Here is a 27583-nt window from a genome sequence, read left to right on the forward strand (position 1 = left end):
CTCTGTGCGCTGCGTCTTTCTGTTATGCTACATGGTATGTTTGCAAATAAAGTATCTGAGCGCTTAAGTCACGTAAGTTGCTTGCGTCTCTTTTCTGCCGCTACAGAAACTCTGTGTGAACGTGTGAGCCAACCAGGTCAACATCGTTTTTTAACAGCGCGAAAAGACGGCGACGTTTACACTCACAACAACACGAGCCCAGCTTTCTGTTCTTTTCAACATCGTGTTAGGTCTGCAGTAATCAAGATGGTCATTTTAATGCCGGCCATTCAAGGCCAAAATCTTTCCTCGTGTGAGGGACTTTATCCTCCACAAGTGGCGCTGAAGGAGAGATTTTTGCGCTTTAATTAAAATTCCTTTCATTAATTAACTCTGTATGTTTCCTTTCTTGTCTCGTGGTACCAAATGTCGTCAGATATGGGAGCAGTCACCCTATCAAGCCGCTCTTAGAAGCAGCTTTTTTTTTTTTGCGGCTGCTTGTTTCCTTGCACCGGAGGAAAATACTCATTATTATTAACCAAAGGGCAGCTACAATTGACTTCGTCCTGGTTTGAAGAATAGGCTATGGTAGGGCATTTTCAGCCTAGTGGGTCATGGCTTAAATCACCGCCTATATATTGGTTGCCTGCGTGTACACTGGTGCACATTGTTCACCCATGTACACGCACGATCCTTGTCAGTGGTCCAAAGCTATGTTGAACTCGCCGATAGCGCGCGACCGCACCTGGCCACTTACACCGCAGCGCCCCCGATCCAGTTTTCAACACGCGACAGATCAACGGTTGGGCTCCGTCGGCTCACTTAAAATAGAATGCATCGCTTTGCTGTTTTCTGGCGCCATCTGACGGCGAAAAAGCGAAGTGCTGCGCTTCGGCCGGCGTGCGCCTGTATGGCGGGCGTTCCCAGCTAATCTGGGAATGCCTCAGCTGCGCCGCACCCCAAAACGTAAAACGGCCCGAAACATTCCCGGAGCTCTGACGACGGAAGCGCTTCTCCGCTTGCGTCCAACCGGCGGGGATCGACGCGCAGACATGGCCCGCGGCGCGGGCGCTCCTTCCCATGGCCGGCCGTAAGTGCCCGAGGGGGCCGCATGTCGACATGAAGATGCCCGCGGACTGCATGTCACCCGAATTGTTCGCCAAGATGGCGAGGAAGATAGCACAGCTGACGAAGGTAAGGTGCACGCAGCAGTTCCTTGGATTTCTGTATGCATACAGTTGGCATCTAACGACCTGTCCTAAAAACGTTCTTGCATTGATGTATGTGCTGCTAACGAGTAGTGCGCATCAGTCAAGACTCGGCAGAATGCTATGTGGCACAGTCCATCTCGTGTCACATCACGTGCGCATGCTCGCAGAGTAGCGTCTGAGCTAGAAGTCGCAAAATTATGTTACCTATGTACTCGAAGTCGTGGGCGCCAACAGCCGTTCGTCTTCAAGAAAACACGCGCTAGACAAATTCGTAATGTCAGCGATCTGTTCGAATGATTTTCTTGATGCGATACTACACGCCGGGCGCAGCGACCGCAGCTGGCACGATCAGTATATCCGGATACATTCAATTATCAGCGTATCCTTGTGACATAGCTCATAGCATGCATTAGACGTGTCGTAGAGGCACCAAATGCGGCCTCTACAGTGTTGCGGCGCATTGCCGTTTGGTGGCGGTAGGGAGAAATCCTGTAAGTAAAAATCGCTAGGTAATGCGGGATGGAAACATGGACCTTTCTGTACCCCGCTAACAATGAGCTGGTACGTGGAGAATAAAGAACATGTGTGAAGATGATGGGAAAAAGAAATGTTCAAAGATGTTACCTGTACTCTATTTGAACAAGATATTTTAGAGCAGGTAACGATGATTATAAGGGAAAACGTAGTAACGTTTTTAAAGACGCGTTAAGAATTGAGCAATGGGCTCATGGCAGTGAAATTTGGGCTGTCTAGTTTTTGATAATTGAACCGATCTTTTTCGCTTGAATTGCGGAACCGATACAAAGAAATCGCGTTAGGGGCGTTTGGCTCTCCACTTCAAAGCATGATTTCCAGTACAAGAAGAAGCATCGTGAGCGTTCTGTTCGAAGAATCCGGATGGTTATGGTGTTGCTGCTCATATCCAGTGTTTCTGGGAAACGAACTTTGGAAAGATGAGCGGTCGGCCTTGCCCGCTATATCGCAGGCGCCGCGTGCGCCGCCATTTTTTTCTTGTGCTTCGGTGTGCTCTTGCCATGGATAAATGAATACGTGAACAGCGTCAGTGCATATTTGCCCAGCCTGACGAACGCCAATCACTCCAAAGCGCCTGATGTCAGCGCTGGTTTTGAGGCCTCCTTGCGCCGCGTTGATAGCGTCGCCAGCTGTGGCGGCTGCGAGTGGTCGCCCCACGGCTACGAAACGCACCTCTCCTGCTCCACGTTGCTTGGAGACGCGCGTCCTTGCAGCACTGGATGCTCGTCTGCTATGCCGGCTATTTCCGTCTTCGGGCTCCGCGGACGACGCGACCGCCGTCGTCGTCGTGGCTCATTCGCGCGGTGGTTAGCGCTCAGTGCGAGAACTTGTTTAATTGAAAGAGAAAATAGTGACAATAATGGCGGCAAATTGTGCGACAAGCAGGATCTTTTAGCGTCTCCGCTACCACAGGTCTTCATTCAACTTCATCTGTAGACTGTGGAGCTTACCTGCGAAAGGTGGGAGTGTATATTGGCTTGGTTATTTCCCCGTCCAAAGCAGTTTAGCGACAGAGCCCTTTCTGGAATGCTGAAGGGCACGGGCTGCGCAGGAATTAACAGATTTGTTGATGATTGCCTTGCTATCTGTGGCGCACAGAGCACCAGTTTTCACCCTGGTGTAGCTTTTATAGCTCTTACTCGCCTAATTTTGTTCCACGAAGTTTCGGGTGATTGTTTAGTTTAGCGTATGGGATTTAACGCCCCAAAGAGACCCAGTCTATGAGAGAAGTGAATGCTTTTCTTGTCAGCTTATTACAATTTGATGGCACAGCCTTAGATGGTGTTGGTCAACCAGTCTGTTAACTAAGCGTTACGAGCATTCGATCTACTGTATTTTCGAACAGCAATTAGAGGCGTCGAGCCTCAGTTGGGTTTCCGACGGACCTTTAAAGCTCCGCAGTTTTACTGCGCAAATGAAAAAATAATGAGAAAAGGACCGAGAAGAAAGGAAGTCATATTCGTAGGTAGGAACACGACAACGTAGGTAAGAGGGGTTCCCTTAGTTTATTAGGGCTTTTTTCTGCGTCCTCTTATGGAGAAAAAACCGTGGTAAGAGTACGTGTATCAAGCCTCAACCGCCTAGCGAATTGGTGTTGATCGGCCGGGCTTATCGGCGCACCTTCCGGACAACTTTCGAGGGGTGCGAGAACCAAGCGGTAAAAATCTCCCTCCACCTTCCGGAACGCCACGGAGTTGCGGAACGACGAAATGAAATTCGAACATGGAAGGTGGTCGCTGTAAAAGCGAAACGTACAGGTCTCTCCAATATGGAAAAAAAAACATCGTTTGAGTAGCCAGGTAACAATTACTCCTTAATTATATGTGACACGCGCATTTTTTCCCTTCACCGTAACCATAGTTTTCCTCTCGGAGTATAATATCTGAAAGGCATTCTTGACTGTCATTTGCTCCTTTTCATATTGGACGGCCTTGTGAGGCCACTACTGCTAATGCAGATTTGTAGCATCGCATTGTATGGTCGAATAGCACTTTTATTTCCCCTCTGCCCACTTGCACAGCTCTCACAAAATCAAGCGACAGAACACGCCTCGCTTAGGCTAGTTGACTCGTAACAGCGTGTATGCACCTGTGCCAGTAGGAAGGCCGAAATTATTCAGCGGAATGAGTTTAGTGTACATCCGAGCACCGAGCATAATTGCATATCGAGCACCGAAATGCTGTATAGTGAGAGCAGATAAATGGCTTGAAGTCTTATTTTTCCTAAACTTTCTTTTTTGCACAGCTTTCTTGCGCAATGAATTGGTTACTGCGCCCCAGCGTGGGTATCTGGAGCTCCGGTTTGAGCTCTCTATTTGTTTCCTTCCTGCTCTTGAGACACAGGCGAGGAAAGGAGCGCGACGTTTGGCCATGACCGCCATTCACTAGCCATTTTGCATTCGAGCCCGAGCGAGTAATGTTCAGCTGCCGTTTCGAAGAATCGTGTGACAATTAAGCGCTCGGAAGCAGACGACGGCCCAGCCCATTGTGCTGTCTGCGCCAGACCTGAAGCGCCATGCGGAGCCGCGTTCACGCTGTGCGTGGCTGACCCTGTACAGTGGCTAAACCCACCGGAGAGCTCTTCCAAGCAGCATTGAAACGAAAGACACGGAAATTTCTCTTTTGACTGGAGTAAATTCGGCAGAGACACTTTAGACTGCAGTGCAGCGATGGTGTAGAGGTAGAGCATCCGCCTCGCGTGCAAAAGGATCGTGGTTCGAATCCTGGTGGCACGCAATTCTCCACCGGGTTAAAAAGAAAAAACTCCACGTGTCGATTTAATTGCATAACCAAGCCTGGGATGCGCCTGATCTCGGTGACCAGAACCGACAACGTACTCCCTCACCAGAAAAGAATTTGGCCACCCTGGTGTAGTACTTGGTCACAACCTTCTATGAACAACCAATTAACCGCCTGCCCTCAGTCCCCAGCGGCTGCGGAGCAACTGATCGAGGCGGCCGTCAGACCTGTGACGCAGCGGAGCGTGCTAAGTATCTTTGGCCCCAGACAGGCTGCCATTGGAAGCTGAACCTGGCAAAATTTAACCCTAGAACCTTATCCAGTGAGCCTAGCTTAGCAGTGCTGTTCAAGGAGCTAGCGGGTATTTAATCGGATGTCACGGGGCTTAGTGAGGTTAGGAGGACACTGAAGGCCGGGCACCTACTCTGCTATCGTGGATTAGCTGACAGACAAGAACTAGCTGTGGGATTCCTCATCAATCAGGATATAGCTGGCAACATAGAGGAGTTCTGCAGTATTAACGAGAGGGTGGCAGCTATCGTAATTAGGCTTAATAAGAGGTAAAGCTGAAGGTGGTGCTGGCGTACGCGCCTACATGAAGCCATGATGACCAGGTCATTGTATGCTTCTGTGACGATGTGGAATCGGCAATGGCCAAAGTAATCACAGTACACTGTACTGATGGGCGACTTTAATGCGAAGGTAGGAGTTGATGTCCCCTCTTGATCTCGTAGAAGGAAATTGGGTTGATGATAATTGTTGTAGGATGCTTGACGTCTTGCAGATTAGAATTGCTCAATCACATTGCGAGAGGACACTTCTGGAGAGGTTAACTTTTTATAACAATTTAAAGGACAAAGGAAGATAAAAGCAAGGAGAAAACATATTTACACTTGACTGACTTGACGGAACCTGCCCTCGGTCCTGCCGAAACAGCTGGTTTTAAAACCTATGTCCCCGCCCTCGGTGGGGAGAATAACCAATCAGGTAACTGCACAAACCTCCACCAAATAAATTATTGGGGAAAGGAAAACATCACCAATCAGCAATTAGGAAAGGACAACACCACCAATCAATGATTGGGGAAAGAAGGTAACTCATCGCGACACCGTACACATATGTACACTTTCTAGCATCACGATTTTGGATACTTATGCTTTCCTGCTGCGAGCTTCGCGAACACTCACTTTCCCAACGTCCGGTTGACCCAAGTTCAAGGAAAGAAACTTCAACCCATCTGTTCCGCATCGTCGCTCCTCATGCCTGCAGCTAGCGTGGGAATATCCTGTTGACCGCGCTTCAAGCTGTCAACGCACGCTGCTGCAGACATGGGACAAAAGCCACGCACTGTGACGCGGGTCCGCCTCGCCTCAAACTCGTGCACACAGTATGCGACCTAATGAATCCCGTCCCTGAAGGGAATTTGACCTTTCCCGTAATCCTCCGCTATCCGGCGCCCCCCTTATCCCGCTGGGTTGAGTCGGTTGTGCGGAGGGCCCAGAGAAAGAACGTAATGGGCATTCCACTAACGCGAACCGGATGCGGCAAAACAAAGTACAGCACCGCGAACTTCACTGTAGGCAAGAAGCAGGCTGGAGACCAGGCGGTAGGCGACTACGGCATAGAGTTTACGAATAGCAGGGGAGAGTTATTGGTAGAGTTCGCACATAGAAATAATTTACGGATCATGAATACTTTCTCCCGCAAACGAGAGAACAGAAATTAAACGTAGAAGAGCCCCAATGGTGAGACGAAAAATAAAATAGACTTCATACTATGCGTTCACCATGGCATTGTAGAGTATGTGGAGGTCTTAAAGGTCCGTTGCAGCGACCACAGAATGGTAAGGTCTCGCATTAGCTTAGATTTGAAGAGGGAGCGGAAGAAATTAGTGAAGCGGTAGCCCATTAATGAGTTAGCGGAAAGTAGAGGAGTTCAGCATTTCGCTGCAGAACAGGTATTCGGCTTTAACTGAGGAAGACAATCTTCATGTTCAAACAGTGAACGATAATCTGACAGCTATCATTACGGAGTGCGCAGTAGAAGTAGGCGGTAGGATGGTTCGACAGGATACTGGCAAATTAACTCAGGAGACGAAAGACCTGATTAAGAGACGCCAAAGCATGAAAGCATCTAACCCCACAGAAAGAATAGAACTAGCTGAGCTATCAAAGGTAATAAATAAGCGCAAGGTAGCGGACATAAGGAGCTTTAATATGGAGAGAATTGATCATGCTCTAAAGAGCGGAGGTAGCCTAAAAGCTTTGAAGAGGAAACTAGGCATAGGTAAAAAGCAGATCCCTGTGTTAAGAGACAAGGAGGGCACTGTCATTACCAATATGGATACGATAGTTAAAATAGCCGAAGAGTTCTACACAACTCTATTCAGTAGCCAATGCAATCAGAACGTCAATAACACAGACAGTAGAGCCCATCAATGGGATATCCCCCAGGAGCGAAAGAGGAAGTAAAGAAAGCCGTAGGAGAAATGCAAAAGGGGAAATCAGCTGGTGAGGATCAGGTGACAGCAGATTTGTTGAAGGACGAAGGGTAGATTGGGATAGAAAAACTAGCCGCCCTGTATACGTAATGCCTTTTGACCTCGAGCGTACCAGAAGCTTGGAAGAACGCTAACATTATCTGAATTCATAAAAAAAGGAGATGTCGAGGACTTGAAAAATTACAGACCGATCACCTTACGGTCCGTCCGTTGCCTACAAAGTATTTACTAAGGTAATCACTGATAGTCAGGACAACCTTAGACTTCAATCAACGATCACGCAGGCTTTTGTAAAGGATACTCCACAATAGACCATATTCACACTATCAATCAAGTGATAGAGAAGTGCTCAAAATAAAACCAACCCCTATATATAGTCTTCATTGATTACGAGAAATCATTTGACTCAGTGGAAATCTCAGCGGTTATGCAGGCATTTCGGAATCAGGATCTAGAGGAGTGTTATGTTAAAATATTGGAAGATATCTATGACGACTGCACAGCTACCTTAGTCTCCATAAAGTCAGCAGTAAAATTACAATAAGGAAGGGTGTCAGGCAGGGAGACATGATTTCGCCAATGCTAGTCACCGCCTGTTTACAGGAGGTATTCCGAAGCCTGACTTTGGAACAGTTGGAAATAAGAGTTAATGGAGAATACCTAAGTAATCTGCGATTCGCTCATGGCATTGCCTTGCTAAGTCACTCACGACATGAACTGCAAAGCATAATTAATGAGTTAGATAGGCAGAGCAGGACGGTGGGCCTAAAAATTAACATGCCGAAAACCAAAGTAATATTCAACTGTCTAGCAGGGGAACAGCAGTCTGCACTTGGTAGCGAGATGCTGGAAGTAGTAAGGGAATACATGGTCTGTTCTGAAAGTAGTAGGACTCATTTTTTTAAACAAAATTTATTCAAGAGAATAGTACAAACGATTACAATCTTTCAAGGTAGCACCCTTCCGTGCCTACACGCTGCTGCCAATGAGTTTTACAGTTTTCGTACGCCTCCAGGAACGCCTGGACCGGAATGCTGTTTAGCTCCCTCGTCACGGCCTGTTGAACAACCTCTACCTATCCGTGATGTTTCCTCTAGAGCGTCGATTTTATTCTCGGGAATAGAAAAAAGTCTGGCGGGGCCAAGTCGAGGCTGTAGTGGGGCTGAGGCAGCGTTCCCGCCTTGTGCTGGGCAAAAAATCGGGGTCCTCATTCACATGATGAAGAATATCCTACCGGTTAGCCTTTTCCTCCTCTGACAACACTCCCGGCACCAACATCGCGCACGCTTTCCTCATGGATAAGTTTTCTGTCACGATCTCAAAAACTTGGGTTTGAGGAATGCTCAAGTCATCAGCAATCATTCTGATACTCATTCTACGATCACTGTTAAGTAAATGATTCACTCGCTACACATTTTCGTTGGTCCTGCTGGTCGAACGGCGTCTGGAGCGCTCGTCTTCCTCCACTCTTTCCTTACCTTCTCGGAAAAGCTTGTTCCACTAAAAAAACTCCTGATCTACCCATGGAAGCGTCACCGTAGGCCTCCTTAATCATGTTGTGAGTCTCTTTGCCCGTTTTACCAAGATTTACTCAAAAATTGATCGCGTATCGCTGATCCAGTAAACGCTCGACGATTCTGCGTGACGAGACGTTTCGACAGGGGTTCACAGTAAAAGCGACCTCCTCTCATCAACGGCCGAGAGCCGACTGCCGATTTTCCCCAGCATTCCCAATATCCCCATTCAACGATCCTGCACGCGCAGACCACCTCTCGTCCGCCCGTTCGCCCGGGAAAAAAACCAGTCCTACTACTTTCAGAACAGACCCTGTATGTCTACTAGGCCAGGTAGTGAGCGCTGATCCGGATCATGAGAGGGAAATAACTAGAAGAATGGAATGGAGCGCATATGGCAGGTTCTCTCAGATCATGAATGGCAGTTTACCAATATCCCTTCAGGGAAATGTATACAACAGCTGTATCTTACCGGAGCTCACCTATGGGGCAGAAACGTGGAGGCTAACGGAAAGGGTTCAGCTTAAATTAAGGGCAACGCAGCGAGCTATGGAAAGAAAAAATGGTAGGTGTGACGTTAAGAGACCGGAAGCGGGCAAAATTGTTGAGGGAACAAATGCGGGTTATGATATCCTACTCAAAATCAAGAGGAAGAAATGGGCTTGGACAGGGCATGTAATGCGGAGGCAAGATAACCGCTGGTCGTTAAGAGTAACGGAGTGGATTACAAGAGCAGGCAAGCGTAGCAGGGGGCGGCAGAAAGTTAGGTGGGCTGTTGAGATTAAGAAGTTTGCGGGGATACGGTGGCTGCAGCTGGAAAAGGAGAGGGTTAAGGAGAGGAGATGGAAGGGGCAAGCGAAACAGAGTCAGATCTCAGGGCAGCTGTTGCAGATAAGCTTTAAAAAAAAGAACTAGGTGTCCATGTCACCACAATAGAAAGAATTCACCGTATTGGAAGGAAGAAGCCAGAAAAACATAGACCTATCATAATGAAATTCTATGACACCAGGGAAAAGGACAGCATTCTAAAGAATTGCAAGAAACTTAAGGGAAAATCTGTTCAAGTCAGCAATGATTATGCAAAAGAAACTGCAGACGTTAGAAAGAAATTATGGGAATCTGCCATTGTAGAAAGGGACAACAAGCAAAAGGTGTCTCTGGTTCATGATAGGCTTAAGATTGATGACCGTCTATATGCCTGGGATCACAGTCGCAACGAGCGTATTCTTTGCCAAGAACGCCGTGATAAGGGCCGCCATAGCAATCGCAAAGTGTCAGAGGAAGCTTCCAATGACAAGGAGGGCATGCCTTCCTGCAGTTCAAATACAGCATAGCTCAGAATCGTTTCGCTCAATGCCCGCAGTATTCTTAACAAGGTTACTGAATTAGAATGTCTGTTGCTATCTGAGCGACCGCACGTCGTTTCCATTACAGAAACATGGCTCAACAGTGCTATTTCTTACGATTGCATTATCCTACCTGGCTACACAATGCTCAGGTGGGATCGGGACTCTCGTGGTGGTGGTGTGGCCATTATTGTTAAATCATCGCTGACAGCCTGTACGGTTATGTGTGACATGTCGTAATCGGTGTGATGTAAAATCATGTTTTCTGGCATGTCGTACCTCATAGGAGTCGTTTATAGGCCGCCAACTACTTCACCTGATTTTCTAGATATGTTAAATACGTTTCTTTGCTCACATGTAAACAGGAACACCAGGCTAATAATGACTGGTGATTTTAACTTGCCACATATCGATTGGGGACTTATTTCGCCTGGAAATACAGAAATTTCTAGTGCCGAAAAATTATTGGATATTGGTTTGGTTTGGTTTACGGGGTTTAACGTCCCAAAGCGACTAAGGCTATGAGAGACGCCGTAGTGAAGGGCTCCGGAAATTTCGACCACCTGGGGTTCTTTAACGTGCACTGACATCGCACAGTACACGGGCCTCTAGAATTTCTCCTCCAAAGAAATTCTAGCCGCCGCGGCCGGGATCGAACCCGCGTCTTTCGGGCCAGCAGCCGAGTACCATAACCACTCAGCCACCGCGGCGGCTATTGGATATCACATTTTTTTCATAACTTAAGGCAAATAGTGAAGGAAAACACACGTATAACATCCCAATCGCAGTCATTGCTTGACTTGGTGTTTATTTTCCATAAAGTAGGCGATTATGAAATGGCAGTCATCGATGGTATATCCGATCACAAAATCATTTTGCTGAATGTGCTTACTTGTACACCACCACCTACAAAACCTACTGTACGGGTTAAATAAAAAACTATGCTAAGGCCGATGATACGTCTATTCTAGATTATTTAGAAAAGTGTTTCAACGAATTTGAAAATGTGTCCGAAGTCGAAAGAGTTGAAGAGTTGAGGCAGCGCTTTAAAGCTATTATTAAAGTCTGCATAGATCAGTTTGTTCCGACCCGACTCAAGAAAACGAAGCTGAGTAACCCATGGATAACTAGGGATATTGTTCACGCGAAACGGAAATTAAAAAGGCTGCGCAAAGGAAAAGCAGATCCTAGGGAAATACACGCAGTTCGTCAGAGAATAAAGGCTTTGCTACTCTGTTCGAAGCAAACATTTTTTAATCGCACTCTAAGGGATTTTCTTAAGACTTCCCCAGAAAAATTTTGGCGTTATTTAGACCGCAGAAAGGAAAAAATAAAGCAAATGACGGTAGGAAATGTTCTAGTAGAAGAAAAAGGTGCTATCGCTGATGGATTAAATAAATATTTTCAATCAGTATTCACGCGCAGTGATCGACCATTTCCGGTAGATGATGGGACATCTTTCAGCGAAAGTTCCATGGACGCTGTCAACTTTATTCAGAGGGGCGTATTCCAGCATTTGCTACAGTTAGATGACAAGAAGGCTTCTGGGCCAGACGGAATACCTACCGGCTTTTTGAAAAGGTATGCTGAGTGGATATCATTTTATTTGGTAATTATTTTTCAGAAGTCACTAAGCACCCATTCCGTGCCACAGGACTGGCGTTGTGCTGTAGTTATCCCCATATTTAAAAGTGACAATCGTACTCTAATGAATAACTACCGTCCTGTACCCCTTACGTGCCGCCGCGGTGGCTCAGCGGTTATGGTGTTCGGCTGCTGACCCGAAAGACGCGGGTTCGATCCCGGCCGCGGCGGCTAGAATTTCTTTGGAGGAGAAATTCTAGAGGCCCGTGTACTGTGCGATGTCAGTGCACGTTAAAGAACCCCAGGTGGTCGAAATTTCCGGAGCCCTCCACTACGGCGTCTCTCATAGCCTTAGTCGCTTTGGGACGTTAAACCCCATAAACCAAACCAAACCTATCCCTTACGTCAGTTTGCTGCAAGGTTATGGAACACGTCATAGCAAAGCATATAATTATCTTCCTGGAATCAAATGGCCTCCTTTGCGCATGCCAGCATGGGTTCCGACGGGGTCTTTCCACAGTGACACAGCTCATTGAGACATTACACGATTTTTCCAATGCTATGGACAACCGTGAACAAATGGATGTTATATGCGTTGATTTTGCCAAAGCCTTTGATAAGGTTCCCCATCGTAAATTACTTTTTAAACTGTACAAAGCCGGTATAAATGGCGACGTTCTAAAATGGATTGAAAATTATTTAACTAACCGCAAGCAGGCAGTTCGCGTTGATGGTTCCGAGTCTGGTTTTGTAGATGTATACTCAGGAGTACCACAGGGGTCCATGTTAGGACCAGCACTTTTTCTGCTTTACATCAATGATGTAGCAACCGCTTTAGATAGTTCTGCTAAGATAAAACTCTTTGCAGATGACTGCTTGATTTTTGCGCCGGTATCTTGTTTAGAGGATCAGATTAAGCTCAATCGAAACCTTCAGGCGTTTGGGAGTTGGTGTGACAAGTGGGAAATGCGAATTAATTTTGATAAGACCACATACACGCATATCACTGCAAAAAAGAATATTTTTGCTTTTCAGTACGTTATTCAAGGCTACAATCTAGTTAATGTTTCTTGTTTCAAATATCTTGGTGTTTCTATTTCGCATGATTTTGTTTGGTTTGGTTTATGGGGTTGAAAGTCCCAAAGCGACTAAGGCTATGAGAGACGCCGTAGTGAAGGGCTCCGGAAATTTCGACCACCTGGGGTTCTTTAACGTGCACTGACATCGCACAGTACACGGGCCTCTAGAATTTCTCCTCCAAAGAAATTGTAGCCGCCGCGGCCGGGATCGAACCCGCGTCTTTCGGGTCACCAGCCGAGCACCTTAACCACTGAGCCACCGCGGCGGCTATTTCGCATGATTTAAAATGGCATAATCAAGTAGAAAGAGTGTGCTCTGCGGCACAGAAGAAATTGGGTTTTTTAAGAGCAAAACTGCGGAGGGCAACAAAAGATGTTAAACTGCTGGCCTACAGATCTCTTATTCGACCATCCCTAGAATATGCGTTAGTAGCATGGGCGCCCCATCAAAAGGTAATGTGGGCCAAAATAGAGAAGGCGCAACGCCGGGCGGCGCACTTTATTTGTTCGAAATATAGAAGGACAGACTCAGTTTCGGCGATGTTAAAGTCTTGCGGTCTTGAATTATTGGAAGATCGGTGCAAGAAGCAGAGAGTAAAAACGTTATTTCAAATAATTCACGGCGAACTAAAAATTAATAAAGATTTGTATTTAAAACCTCCAGGCAGACTGAGCTCCCGCTTAAATCATAGTGAAGCTATTGAACCGTACTTTTCCCGAACCAATGTCTTTCGTTGTTCGTTCTTCTCAGAGTTAAAGAGCTGTGGAATAAGCTGCCTGCAGAAATTGTTCGCAGTTCTGATACTGCATTATTTACAAATACAATCAAGGTTCTTTACTAAAACTGTGCCATGTGGATATTGTAAAGCGTTTTTCTTTTCTCTTTTTTCTCCTTTTCCTTTTTTTCTGTTTGTGTGCGTGCGGCAGCTGGTTGAACATTTGAATACATGTCTTACAGTCTGTATATCGTATCTTGTGTTGTATCCGTAGGACACTGTAGTGCATGTGCATATTTCTTTTTGTATCTGGCTGTATCTTGTATGAACGTATATGTAACATCCCTCCCTGTTATGACCCTCAACTGAGGGTTGGCAGTATTTCTAAATAAAAATAAAATAAATTATTCCCCCTTATGAAGAAAAAAAAGAGCGCTATCGCTGTGGATGTAAGGGTAAAACAAAAAAGAAACAAAAAACAAGCAAAGTGTCGCAACTGAAGTTAGCGAAAACATCAGCACGGTTGCGTCACCGTGTATAGTACGGCTTTGCTGCGCAGTTTGCCTGGCCTAGTCTGTCTTCGTGGCTGCTATTAAAGCCCCCTTCGTCAACAAGTACGCTACAGTCTGGTGGAGTGTGCCGGGTACCCGTGAGCCCATGCAAGAGACCCCTCCAGGCAGCCGTCGCGCCAGCCCCGTACCGCTTGACACCCCGGTACATCGCTTCGGTCGGAGGATCCAGGGATTGCCTTCGGAGGTTGGACCATTAGAGGCGGCGCCGTGGCGACAGCCGCTCCTCCTCCTCTGCAAACCGCCGCTGCCGTGCCATCCCACTACACCTTGCAGACTCCGCGGATTCCGAAGACGTTCCGTGGCGAACTTTTTGAGGATGTGGAGGACTGGCTCCTTCACTATGAACGCGTAGCTGCGTTTAACCAATGGGACGACGCAGCCAAACTCTGGAACGTTTATTTCAGCCTCGAGGATGGTGCTCGCACCTGGTTTGAAAACCGAGCGGACGTTTTAATCCTGTGGTATGAGTTCCGTCGCCGGCTGCTGTAGGCCTACACAAACGTGGATTGTCGCGAACGAGCTGAGCGTGCACTACAGTCTCGCATCCAGCTGCCGATCGAAAGCATTCAGATGTACGTCGAGGACATGACGCGCCTCTTCAGAAGAGCTGATCCGGCCATGCCCGAAGAAAAGAAACTCCGGCATTTGATGCGTGGCGTCAAAGAACAGAAGAATCGATTGGTGGGCGAGGTGGTACATGGCTAGATGATTTGCGCTTTGTATCATCTAGTCAAAGAACAGCTCTTCGCAGGCCTCGTGCGCAGCCCACCATCGACCGTCGCTGCATTCCTTGCCGAGGCCGCGATGATGGAAAAGGTTCTTCAACAACGTTCTGCGACTTACAACCGGCCCGTGCATGCTGCTGCTGTCACCGAATCGTCTGCCAGTGCCGGGAGCCACCTAGACGATTTGCGCGAACTCATTCGCACCATCGTGCGTGAAGAGGTGCTCAAATTTTGCAGCCCTTCGAAGTCTGCGCTTCGTTCGATTTCCGCCATTGTTCGCGAGGAGGTGCAACAGGCGTTCAGGGGTCCTACCGTCGAAACACCTCCTGTGCCGGGAGGCTACAGCCGCCCCACCTATGCCGAAGTTGCGAGGCGCCCGGCTGCCGCTTCGCCACCGCCGATTCCAGTAACGCCTCCTGTACCGCTGTCCTCAGTGCCACCAGTGCCGTATTTCGACGATCGCCGAGCGCCCTTGAGGAAGGCCGATGTCTGGCGCACACCTGACAACCGGCCACTCTGCTTTCACTGCGGAGAACCAGGCCATCTCTACCGCAACTGCTCTTATCGACGCCTCGGTCTGCAGGGTTTTCGGGCCGATTCGCCCAGACCCCGGTTTGGCCATCGGCCCCCTGCCATTGAAGACTTCCTCGCGGAACAGCGAATTTCAGCCGTGTGCCGCATCAGCCGCGCTCACCTTCTCCGAGGTGCTCTTCCCCGAACCCGCACATCTCCTCGCGAGCGGCACAGGGTCGCTCGCCCAGCCCTCGCCGGGAAAACTGAGACCAGCGACCTTCGGGGGCGAGGTCGCTGGGAGTCGTTGCGCTGAAGACCTCCCGCCGCCGCCGCTACGCTCCGACCATGAACAGATAGCACCGTCATCCGACCTAGACAGCTCCGTTTCTTTGGACATACCTGTTCTTCTCGACGGTCACAGAGTCAGTGCATTAGTGGACACCGTTGCCGACTATTCAATTATGAGTGATAAATTGGCGACTCGTCTAAAAAAAAAAGTGCTTACGCCTTGTTCTGTGGTGCATCTTCGTGCTGCCGGTGGTCATCTCGTTACTCCAAAGGGTATTTGCACGGCTCGCGTTCAGATTCGCGGATCTACGTTCGTCGTCAGTTGTGTAGTTCTGTGCAATTGCTCCCGTGATCTCATTATCGGCATTGACTTTCTGCGGGAGTATGGTGCTGTGATCGGCCTCCGCCAACAAATCATCACATTTTCGACCAGTAAAGCGACCCACCTCGCCGAATCTTGCCAACGCAGTGCCGCCCTTCGTGTTTCTGCAGACCGTGTCACGTTGCCGCCACGGAGCAGTGTTTTGGTTGAAGTCACCTGCAACGACTTGCATGACGCAGAAGCAGTCGCCGAGGCTAACCGTTCACTCCTGCTTACTCAAGGCATCTGCGCCGCTCGCAGTCTACTGACGCTTCGTGGTGGACGGTCTGCGGTCCTGGTTACTAATTTTTCTAATGAATACCGGCACCTTTTTGCAGGAACTGCTATCGCTTCTGCCGAACCTGTTATCGATATTCCCGTTTGTTTTGCGTCCGTGGCAGCCGGCACTGAGGAACCGTACCTTGAAAATGTCGACTTAAACTGCCACCTGTCTCGGGAGCAACGACTGGCTTTGGAGCAGTTGCTGAAGGAATACAAGTCGTGCTTCGCTTCCTCCTCGAAGGTTCGTCAAACACCCATCACGCAGCACCGCATCATCACGTATGACGACGCTCGCCCTATACGACAGCAGCCTTATACTGTTTGTGCTAAAGAACGGGCGGTTATGCAAACTCAGGTTCAGGAAATGCTTGACGATGGCGTTGTTCAACCTTCCCAAAGCCCGTGGTCTTCACCTGCAGTCCTTGTTAAGAAGAAGGACGGCACTCTCCGGTTTTGTGTCGACTATCGCAAACTGAACAGTGTGACCAAAAAGGACGTCTACCCGTTGCCGCGCATTGACGACTCGCTGGATAGATTACGGCGCGCTAAGTGCTTCTCACCCATTGAATTAAAGAGCGGCTATTGGCAAATTGAAGTAGACGAACGGGACCGCGAAAAAACCGCTTTTGTGACTCCAGATGGCCTCTATGAATTTAAAGTGCTTCCTTCCGGTTTGTGCTCCGCCCCGGCTACGTTCCAACGGATGATGGACACCGTCCTCACAGGCCTCAAGTGGCAAAGCTGTCTTGTTTACTTGGGCGACGTCGTCGTTTTTTCGGAAATGTTTGACCAACATCTCCAGCGCCTGCGGGCTGTCCTGGAAGCCCTCCGCTCGGCAGACCTTACCCTGAAGCCCCAGAAGTGTCATTTCGGTTACGAAGAGCTAAAATTTCTGGGTCACGTTGTGAGCGCTCGAGGGAGTGCGGCCGGACCCCGAAAAGACTGCCGCCGTCGCACGTTTTCCCGTTCCAACCGACTAGAAAGCTGTCCAGCGCTTCCTGGGTCTCTGTGCGTATTATCGGCGCTTTATTGCGGAATTTTCCCCGATTGCCGAACCGTTGACGCGCCTCACCAGGAATACCACCTCCTTCATCTGGACCACGGAGCAACAGACAGCTTTCTCTACGCTCCGCCAGCGCCTTCAGACACCTCCCGTTTTATCACACTTCAACGAAGATGCCGATACCGAGGTCCACACCGACGCCAGTAACATCGGTCTTGGCGCTGTCCTTGTTCAACACCAAGAGGGCCTTGAGGGGGTCATCACCTATGCTAGCCGCAGTCTCTCCCGAGCCGAGAGCAATTACTCCACGTCTAAAAGAAAATGCCTTGCGGTCGTGTGGGCCACCATGAAGTTTCGCCCTTACCTTTACGGCCGCCATTTCAAAGTCGTAACCGATCACCACAGCCTATGCTGGCTGGAAAATTTGCGAGACCCATCTGGACGCTTGGCACGCTGGAGCTTACGGCTCCAGGAATTTTAGTCAGTGTTGTCTACAAGTCCGGCCGCAGACATGAAGACACCGACACACTGTCGCGTGCACCAGTTGATCCTGGCGACGCAGCACCGGATGACGACAGCGGCTTTCTTGGTACCCTCACCGCCTCCGACCTATTGACTCGACAGAGGGCGGACGCGGACCTTCGCCCTCTCATTGACACCCTTGAAGGTAGCGACACGGCTATACCTCGCCACATCTCTCGACGTCTTGGCTCCTTCTGTTTGCGGCAAGGTCTCTTGTACAAGAAGAACTCGAAAGGCAACGATTGACCTTACCTTCTCGTCATTCCAGCCGATCTCCGGGCTGACATTCTTTACGCCTGCCACGATGAGCCCACGTATGGCCACTTGGGCTTTTCACGTACGCTCGCCAGAGTGCGGAATCTGTACTACTGGCCTGGACTTTCTGCTGCTGTCAAACGCTACGTTAGAAGCTGCCGAGAATGCCAGCGCCGGAAGACGCCACCACTTAAGCCGGCGGGGTTTCTGAAGTCCGTTACAGCCCCTCGCGCTCCGTTCGACCAAATCGGCATGGACCTCCTCGGCCATGCCGATTAAAAGTGGATCATAGTTGCTACCGACTATTTGACTCGCTACGCCGAGACCAAGGCGATCTCTCGTGGCACAGCTTCCGAAGTCGCGGAGTTCTTCATGCACAACATCGTCTTGCGACATGGCGCACCTTCGCACGTGATTACCGACAGAGGGACGGCGTTTACAGCGCAGCTAATCGTCCAAATCTTCCGGCTGAACTGCACAACGCACCGCAAGACCACAGCCTACCATCCGCAGAGCAATGACTTGACTGAACGATTGAACAGGACCCTTGGGGACATGTTGTCCATGTACGTAGATGTCCAACACAAAACTTGGGATGAGGTCCTACCGTATGTCACCTTTGCCTACTACACCGCCCTGCAGGAAACTACGCGCTTCACCCCGTTTCGCCTTGTGTACGGACGCAAAGTCCAGAGCATGCTTTATGCCATGCTGCCATGCCCAGAGGATGACCAACTCGCCCCAGACGCCCAACAATTTGCCCAACGTGCTGAGGAAGCCCGTCAGCTCGCCCGCGTGCACATCGGGCAACAGCAGAGCGCGGATGGGCGCCGTGACAACCTTCGCCACCGACAGGTTGACTACAGACCCGGTGACTAAGTTTGGGTCTGGACTCCTGTTCGTCGCCAAGGCTTGTGTGAGAAACTGCTGTGCCGCTATTTTGGCCCTTACAGAGTGATACGGCGTGTGAGTGAGGTTAACTATGAAGTGGTTCCGGACGGTGCTGCGCAACCGCGACGCCGACAGCCGGACTCTGACATTGTGCAATATAATGCTTTCGTATTAAAGCATTGCAACCAATCAATACGCTGAATGCACTGGACGAGGAACCGGTGGCTGCAGAACTTTTGAAAAATGACGGAGGAATAGCGTCGCATAAAAAACTCGCCTAGTTGTATACGCAATTCCAATTGCCATCAAGGGTTATTGAAACAGAGGAGAACGCTAGCATGGTTCTCTTCTATGAAAAAGGTGATGTTAAACGCGTGAATAGGTATGGATTTATTTTTATCTGCCTGGGCAATCCTGTGGGCTACAAGGCACGTTTTAGTTGAGTGCCACGCGTTACTTTCCGTCACCTTGGGTTCCTAAACACTGCAACTAAAAGCCACAGCCGCTGGGCTACCGCAGTGGTTGTGTAAGAATTGTAAACTGTTGGGTTTAAAGTGCCGAAGTGGCACATGGACAATGAGAGACGTCGTTGTGAAGGGCTCCCGATTAGTTTAGGTCCTGAACATAATAGCGCTGGCAGACGAGAAACAAAGAAGGACGAAACACACGGTGCGCTGAACTTAGCAACTTGCCCAACCATAGTCAGTGACTCCGTGGTAGACTGTCTAGTTCAATGGCGAACTTGGGGCCGCGCTGAAGGAGGCGCTGGATTTCCTCGGAGCAGTCACTGACGCCTCCTATCTGATGAACTCGATTGCAGGTGGCCGCCTGTCCTTTTGGCATTAGAGTCTGTAGACTGCGGAGCGCGTGCTGCCAGAGGAATCCGGTGGTGTTGTCGAGAATGCGAGAGAATTCCCACCATCTATTCCACGACGTGGGCGCAGGGGTAGAAGCGAGCAGAAAAAGTCGGAGATTTTGGCGGTGCAGGCGGGTTTGGTACTGCCATTCCGACCTCAGTATCTTGCACAATCGCAGCCCGTGGCCCGGCGAAGGTTAAATATCACCAAGCAGCCCAGAACATCGGGGGAAAGAACCGATGCCGGATGCAGAACCCTAGAATCCTAGCCTTGCATGCTGCTGTTGAAATGAGGGTCGCTGAACGGCACGGATCAACACAGAATGAAGAAGAAGGGCCCGTTGTACTAGAAGTAAACTTGAGCAGGGTGTGTTGCTAGGCAAGTTGGTTTGACATTCTGAACATAGTAGCGGTGGCAGACGAGGGCTGAAGAAGGACGAGAGACACGGCGCGCTGAACTTAGCAACTTGCCTGACCGTAGTCAGTGACTCCGGGGCAGACTATCTAGGTTCAATGTCGAACTTGGAGACGTGCTTTTTCTTCGTTCTGTGTTGACCCGTGCCGTTCAGCAACCCTCATTTCAACAGCAGCATGCAAAGCTAGGATTCTAGGGTTCGGCATCCGGCATCAGTTCTTTGCCCCGATATTCTGGGTCTGCTTGGTGGTATTCAACCTTCGGGGGGCCATGGGCTGCGATTGTGCAAGATACTGAGGTCAGAATGGCACTACCAAACCCGCCTGCACCGCCACAATCTCCGACTTCTGCTCGCTTCCCCGCTGCGGCCACGTCGTGGAAAAAATGGCGGGAATTCTCTCGCATAATCGATAACTCCACCGCGTTCCTCTGGCAGCACGCGCTCCGCAGTCTACGGACGCTAATGCCAAAAGGACAGGCGGCCACCTGCAGTCGAGTTCATCTGATAGGAGGCGTCAGTGACTGCCTCGAGGAAATCCAGCGCCTGCTTCAGCGCGGCCCCAAGTTCGCCATTGAACCTAGATAGTCTGCCCCGGAGTCACTGACTATGGTCAGGCAAGTTGCTAAGTTCAGTGCACCGTGTGTCTCGTCATTTTTCGTTCCTCGTCTGCCAGCGCTATTATGTTCAGAATGTAAATCAACTTGCCCAGCAGCACACCCTGCTCAAGTTAATTTACGTCACCTGGGATTCTTTAACGTGCGCTGGCATCGTTAACCCCATGCGCGCAAGAAATATTCAAAGTGCTGAATTAGAAATCGTTAGGTGTAAGAATAAGCAGATACCCAAGCAACCCCTTATTCCGAAGTGCTGCGTTTGGCTAACAGTGAATAAAAGCAAAAATAGAGCACATTCTGAAAGTTTAACGTAAACGCAACAGTAGATGATAGGTAATGGGTTCTGGGAATATTTATAGACAACGTCTACCTGTCCAAATAGTCGCGGCGGTATCCGGACCATGCATAGTAAATTAATTGGCAGCAGAATAAGCATGAGTTGGTGTGAGTGCGGCAGGCACTGACAGTGAAGGAACATCTTACTGGTATACCGCAATACGAAACTATGCAAACGATGTATCCTAACAGGCTCACCTATTGCGTCGAAATTTGGTCTGCAACAAAAAGACTTGAAACGAGGCTGAGGACAGCGTGGCCGGTGATGGTAAGCAATAAGCATGGTGTTAAAGGGCGAAAAAAAAAACAGTTTGCAGTAATATAGCCGCTTTAAGAAGAAGGGAGTTGTTTCTTAAAATGACAGGGTAAGGTAGGGAGGCAGAATGGAGCGAAGAGCTCAAAAAATTTCTTGGAAGTGGCAGTTTCGTCTGACATGCCAGAAAATATGCTCCCGTTAGGCTGCGCATGGGCACCGTCGGGAAGACGCGTATCATGTGCCGCGTTGTGTGCAGGTTGTGTACACGCTCAGCACGCGCGTGGAGGACCAGGAGGCACTGATGCTGGCTATGAAGGAGCTGCACGAGGAAGACGTGAAGCGCGTCGTGCGGGACGCCAACGAGAAGGTGGCCCGCTGCCAGAGCCAGGTCAGCCATCTCTGCGTGGTTAAAATTTCATGAAGAGTTGCATTGGCTCTCACTAGGAGTAGATGCGTACGTCGTCTGTGGCGCAATCAGCCAACAGAACCACATCATACACCAACGAGAGTCTGCTGCTATCTCTCGCGGCAATGAGTTAGCAAGCATTTCTACAGACGCGATGTTATGTGAAGCTGCCCGTCTTTCAAATCGTTTTCTCGCTTCTTCGGTTGTCTAAAAATCGAGGAAATGTAGCAGTTTTTCTCCCCGTGTGTATATGTCTGTATATGCCAAGTGTTTCATAGAGGCACAGTAATGCCAGTACTGGCGGACGTAGCAATCAGATATTTGTAGCTGCAATTAGTAATAGCCATATCAGTTGCCGAATTTCAAAACTGCACTCACCGCCGGCGCTGCAGGCCAACCAATTTGTCCATTTTTAGCACAGTTTGCAATCCACGCGTGTTTGGAGCCAATACAGCGATGCCCACCAGTGCACTCCGTAGGGCATATGCCACTGACCTCCGTCCCACAGTCTAGGCGTGCCAAAGATGGTCACAAGGCACATGCGCCATGAAGTGACGCTTCTGATGGGTGTCGCTCAGCGCGCACCTCAAGTACGTGATCATCAAATTGGCCGATATACTGGTGACATTTGTTGAGCCACGGCACCGAGGGTAACTAAGTTTTTCAAATTCGAAAAACGGATATAGCTATTACTAATGGCCAGCTACAAATCTGTAATTGCAACCAGGCTTCTATATCTATAAAAAAAAGTTCACTACCCGAATTTTGTTAACAGCTTAGTAGTTAACATGATTCACCTTTTTGCTGACGTCCGCCAAGATTTGTATCGCTATGCAGCAACATCTATCTGTCTATCTGATACCTCAAAAAGCCTCGTTCTGAAAATCAGTGCGAGCATCTCTGGAATACCTCGTATATATTTATCAAATCTGTTTTCTTGGCAGCTGATTATTAACTACGATATTAGCCCGTAGAGTTCCCAGGCTGATTTACTTCCTTCTCTGGAAGGGATTTCCCGGAACAAATGTTAGAGCTAGGGCGCCTCGATGGGACAGCGTCGCTTCAGGGTGGAGACACAGCTCCCGCTAGCTACATGTTGGGTTCCACTCCCCTGTTCGGCTTCACTGACTGCGGTTAGTACATGAATTTCGGCGTTCGATGGTGCTCTAACAAGACAGAGTGGCACCAGACGTTGTTTAAACTGCTATAGAAGTTGGTCACTCAAAAACAGGTCGTATTCCAAGAACTTCGGTGCCTTGTGAACAGTCCTACATTCGAGCAACGTATGCTGCATACGTGATTCATTTACCCAGATACTCGAAATTACGAACACATTTAGAACAATCAGGGTGGCTTTTTTCGAGATGCTCTCCCTCTTTCCGTTGTAAAAGAAAAAGAAAGGCTGGAAATGGCGAAATGGGCTCCTCTTGTTGACCCCGCGAACACAGAATTAGTGAAATTCGTCGGCCGTACGGGCTTTCGTGCCGGCATGTCCTAGAGTACCGTAGCAGATGGTTCTGCGGAAGCGATCGAGCAAGGCGGCCTTTATTCCTTCGGCTCCTCTCTGGTACGTAGTTTAGACCGCAGACCACGCACGGGCTGAGTAATAAGCCGCCTGGGATGTTCTTAACCGAATTTCGCGGCTATACGCTCCCCGCGAGAGGGGGCACCGGGTAGCAGGTCTTTCACGGCTGTACGAATTTCGCATTCGTGCGTTCGTACGCTTGCTGTTGGTAAAAATGGCTGTTTATCAGTATTTGCTGTGGCATCACTAGGGTGAACGGCACACCCGGTGCGGTATCCTTGTAGTACATCCCCCCCTTTAACCTCATTGTGGTGCATTGACTGTGGAAGCCGGGGTGGTACTCTCCTGGTGTCGCCTTTTGCGACTGGTCGCATTAGGGCGGTGCCTAAAAAAGTGCGTACAGTTGCTCGAAGAAACGGAAAACGCCATCGGTACTTTAGTCAGCGGTGCTTTCATTCGATCTGAGAAGCGACAATTTACCACTGCTGATTCACTAGCAGCAGTAGTTTCGTATCTTTGATTAGTAATTGTTAATTATTTCAGGGATGTTTATTTTTTATTTCAAGCAGCATAATGTACTTGCTACAGTCAATAAGTATTTACAATGCAGGACTGATGGCACTTATTCAAATTTATCATTCGTTTTACGAGTGCGATTGCGGTTTAAGCCGTGAAGAAAATGGCGCTTGTCATGTCGGTGTCTGAAACATATTGCCGACAAATCATAGGGCGTTATTCCTCAGTAATGCGTGTGTGAACGTTGTCATGTGCGTTTTGTGTCTGCTTAGCGTGTGAGGTAACTATTTAAGGGCACTACCATGGTCTCGTCCAGTGCTGTTTCCAGCCGCATCGATGGCTGAAGCATGTGAACGACAACATGTAGGTGTTTAAGGTTCAGTTGTATGTTTGAAAAAGCCGTCACAATGCTTTAAATCCTATTTGACTCGTGCGGACATTGTTTCGTGGCGCTAACGGGCATTAAAACGCCTTGAAGGGTCATGTAGCCGCGAGCGCAAACGCTGCCAAGGCCATCGCGTCGCAGCGGGCAACGTCTGCTTCGTCGTCTGTTTACGACGGTGCAAAGTAAGTTCGCATGGTGGGCGGCAGCCCGGCTCAGCAAACGGTAGCCACAGTGCTGTGCTCTTCGGCAGCCAGTAATGCCGCCGAAAAGATTCGTCGGGCAAGGCAAACGGGTCGCGATGTCCGCGGACATGGCACTCTTCTTCGAGGCCCAAAAACCAGGCAAGGAGAGTGGGATTCATGGCGTCTATCAGCGCATTCCGTTGTTCAACAAAGCGTAGTAAATGGAGGCGACGTCACGATGACGTAACAAGAAGGCGGATCGGCTGTCGTCACACCGCCACCCACCGCGGCTCGAGCCAATCAGCGAAGAGCGAAGTGGACATGTCTGAAAAGGCGACACCAGGAGAATACCACCCCCGCTCTGAACCATAACTTCTGAAAGATATTTGACCGAAGCATCACATAAAAAACCCATTGAGTGAAAATAGTTTTGCATGGTGTATCAACAAAAGACAGGTGTACTACGTAGCCGCACTGCTAGCGGAAAGCGGCGCCCAGCACCCGAACCGCGCAGTTCGTCTTCCTCTTTGTCTGCCCCTATAGTCGGTGACACCACCCTGTGGCGACAATAACACCTTTCCGGTGCTTAGCTGGTAGCGCGTCAGCATGCGTGGCAAGGTTTGAGCCGAACAGCATCAACAGAGTCAGTAGCTAGGCGGGTGGACGATGCCAGAACATTGAGCAGGGCAATTTCGTAAGTCATATCGATCACCTGACGGAGCACGCGGCAATGGCCAATGTACGGGGAGAATAGTTTTTAGCGAGTCCGGCCCGGCAAGGTAGACATCGCAGGAGGACGAGCTACCCCGGGAAGACGTGGACTTCCTGATGCCGGCGGTTGTAAACCGGCTGTGCTCAGTGGTTTGTGACGAGGAGAGGCGAGCGCGGGCGAGTTGGCGCGTGCTGAACCAGCTGCCAGCACCCCCCCCCCCCCCCCCCCCGCCGGCTCGAAAATTACTGAAAAAAATCCTGGCTTCGTGTCTGAGGTAGAGCAATTTCCCAAACACTATGGTCGGCTCAGGACTTCGCTAAAGTAAGTATCCAAAGGGGGTATGCCTCTGTGCCCATGCTGTGAGGCTCATTATGCCTCGCTAGAATTCCAGTGCATTGCTAATAAGAACCCCTGCAAAATTTAATACTTCCATCGATTCTACAGGAGCCCCGCAACCCCGCTTAGAAGCGAGCCCTTTGCGCGCCTCACTTTTACATAGACCGTACGTTGGAGAGCACATCGATCAATGTTCGGTAGAGGCGTTCAGTCGGTCGTGTCGGGGCATGAGCCCCATGATGAAGGAAGGATACCCTCTTGCAGCAGAAAAATTTCTGGCGGTTTAGCATTACTACGTGTGGAATATTGAGCGAAAGCAGGTTTTTGCAGGTGGACACCAACGCCACATACAGGAAAGCGAGATTGAGGTGTCCACTGACTCAGGGAGCCAGTTGTGCGCTTTTTTTTCGTCGAAATCAACGGACTCTACAGCGCTGTCAACGCCAGTGCCAATGAACCCAATGAACGCCGGCGGCCTACTTGTTTTGTTTGGTTTTCCAGGAAAGGAAACGGCGCAGTAACTGTCACATCTTGGTGGACACCCGAACCGCGCCGTAAGGGAAGGGATAAAGGAGGAAGTGAAAGAAGAAAGGGACAAAGAGGAAATGGAAAATTGGTTTTTGAGGAAAAGAAATGCCGCAGTATCTGTCTCACATCTCGGTGGACACCTGAACCGCACCTTAAGTCAAAGGATAAAGGAGGGAATGAGAGAAGATATGTCAGGTGGCTGCCGCACCTCCATTGCTTGTGCTCTTGAAGGTCAAATTGCGGCGCGATGACCTTGGCTTGGCCAGAACCGGTAAAACTTTCCGTTTAAAATCTGCAACAATGCTAGCGCAAAATTGCGGCTAATGGACTCGTTATGGAGTGCCTGGTTGAAGATTCAATGATGAACATCCAATTGCCATGTGCGCAAAACGTTGGAAAGGTACCAACAGGTGGAGACCAGCGCAATATAAAGGTTCGGTTAAATGTCAATAATCTGAGCGTAGCCAACAGCGGACGCAATTCAATGGCATTTCCCGCCTTCAGACAGGTCACAGGAGGCAAACCAAGCCTTAAAAAACAGCTGCACACCTGCTGGTCGTACGCACGCGACACGCCAAGATGGCCGGCGGATGGCAGGTAGTTCTTCAAGACGCCCGAGTGGAGCCGCTGAGGCAAAGGGAGCAGCAACTTTGGCCCGTTTGAGTGGATGTTGCGGTACTAGAGTGCTCTAGCGAAAATGAAATGCCCGTAGGTATGGCTTTAGGCTTGCAGCCACTCCGCTGCGATCCCGCTTCCAAACAGGAGCAAAACCGGCTGCGACTCTGTCGGAGGCATGTAAGATAAAGCGCTGTACTGAAAGCCCTCGCGGACCCTCAGATGCACAGTCGATAAGGCCGATTCACACGACGGACGAAATCACTGATTCCGACCGCGAAAAAGAGCCGGGGACTTTTGGCATGAGATGCGCATCCGCCCCTGGTGCAGGTCAGCCGGCAGGTGGCTCTTCTGGAGCAGCTGGAAGGGGCTCTGGTGCACGAGCGCCAGGAGCGCTGCCGGCTCGAGGGCGAGCTGCACCGGCGGCTGCTGCAGCCGACCTCCACGGGCGGACAGCTGCTGGCGCTGTGTGCCGAGCTGCGGGACGCCGGCCTGGCGCTGCGCTCCAAGTTGGACGCCTTCGAGCGCCTGCAGCTGCACGTGGCGGTGAGACACTCTTGCACCATTTTGAATGCTTGCCGGTGCAATGATTTATTTTGTTTCGTATCCATTGTCGAGCACACATTCGGCTGAAATGCAAGTCTTGCTCACCACACTTCTGCGGCCAACCACGGTTGCGCCACGAAGCCGGTCAGCACAACCTCCTCCGCGCTTTACTTACATCCAGCGTTGCCAGATGTCTGCTCACTTCGAGTGCTCTGTAAATAAATGAAGCCTCAGATGAAACATGAACAGGGATCTCAATCTGCAACATACCCTATAAAGAGGTTCGTTAAGTGCAAGCTTTAAGGAAACTAACTACTGATGGCGTTTGGCGTTACGCGGCGACTAGGCTATGCGGTTGACCGTAGCGCGCGTAATTTTTTTTCTTATTTCTGCGAAAATGTTCTAATACTTCACGACAGTCAAACTATAAGGACATACTACGTCGATGTTGTAGAGTGTAGCGAAAGCAGAAGCTTTCAAAACAGAGTGACGGTATCGGTTGGATGCATAGGGGAATAGTGAGGGGCCAGGGTTCAGGCGCAGGAAAATAACACCCCTCCTTCGGGTTATTGTCCTGCTCACTGCACCCCTTCCCGGTTTTCCCCTATGCCGATAGCGTATCCCTATTCTGATGATGAATTTTTATGGCGCAAGGGCATCTGTGGCCGAAGAGTGCCATGGCACAAGGTTTGTTTCTTCTGCTCAAGGTGGGATCAGTGACCCAGTTCCCGAGCATTTAAC

At 49.6% G+C, this 27583-nt stretch overlaps 1 protein-coding gene across 5 annotated transcripts in view; it reads left to right on the forward strand.

The window, feature by feature from the left end:
- The first annotated feature begins 860 nt into the window (after positions 1-860).
- Positions 861-27583, forward strand: part of LOC149349408 (protein FAM184A-like) — a 152474-nt gene continuing 125751 nt past the window's right edge. For 4 of the 5 annotated variants that reach the window (XM_089578311.1, XM_089578315.1, XM_089578314.1 and 1 more), the window contains exons 1-3: positions 861-1173; positions 21348-21479; positions 26627-26842. In XM_089578311.1, coding sequence (XP_089434437.1) covers positions 1060-1173; positions 21348-21479; positions 26627-26842 — 462 coding nt within the window. In that variant the 5' untranslated portion in view covers positions 861-1059. The remainder of the gene's footprint in view (positions 1174-21347; positions 21480-26626; positions 26843-27583) is intronic. The other variant, XM_089578312.1, reaches the window with a different exon arrangement.

The sequence above is a fragment of the Amblyomma mixtum genome, chromosome 3 (assembly GCF_055824585.1).
Source record: "Amblyomma mixtum isolate Tamu chromosome 3, ASM5582458v1, whole genome shotgun sequence".
NCBI lineage: Eukaryota > Metazoa > Arthropoda > Arachnida > Ixodida > Ixodidae > Amblyomma > Amblyomma mixtum.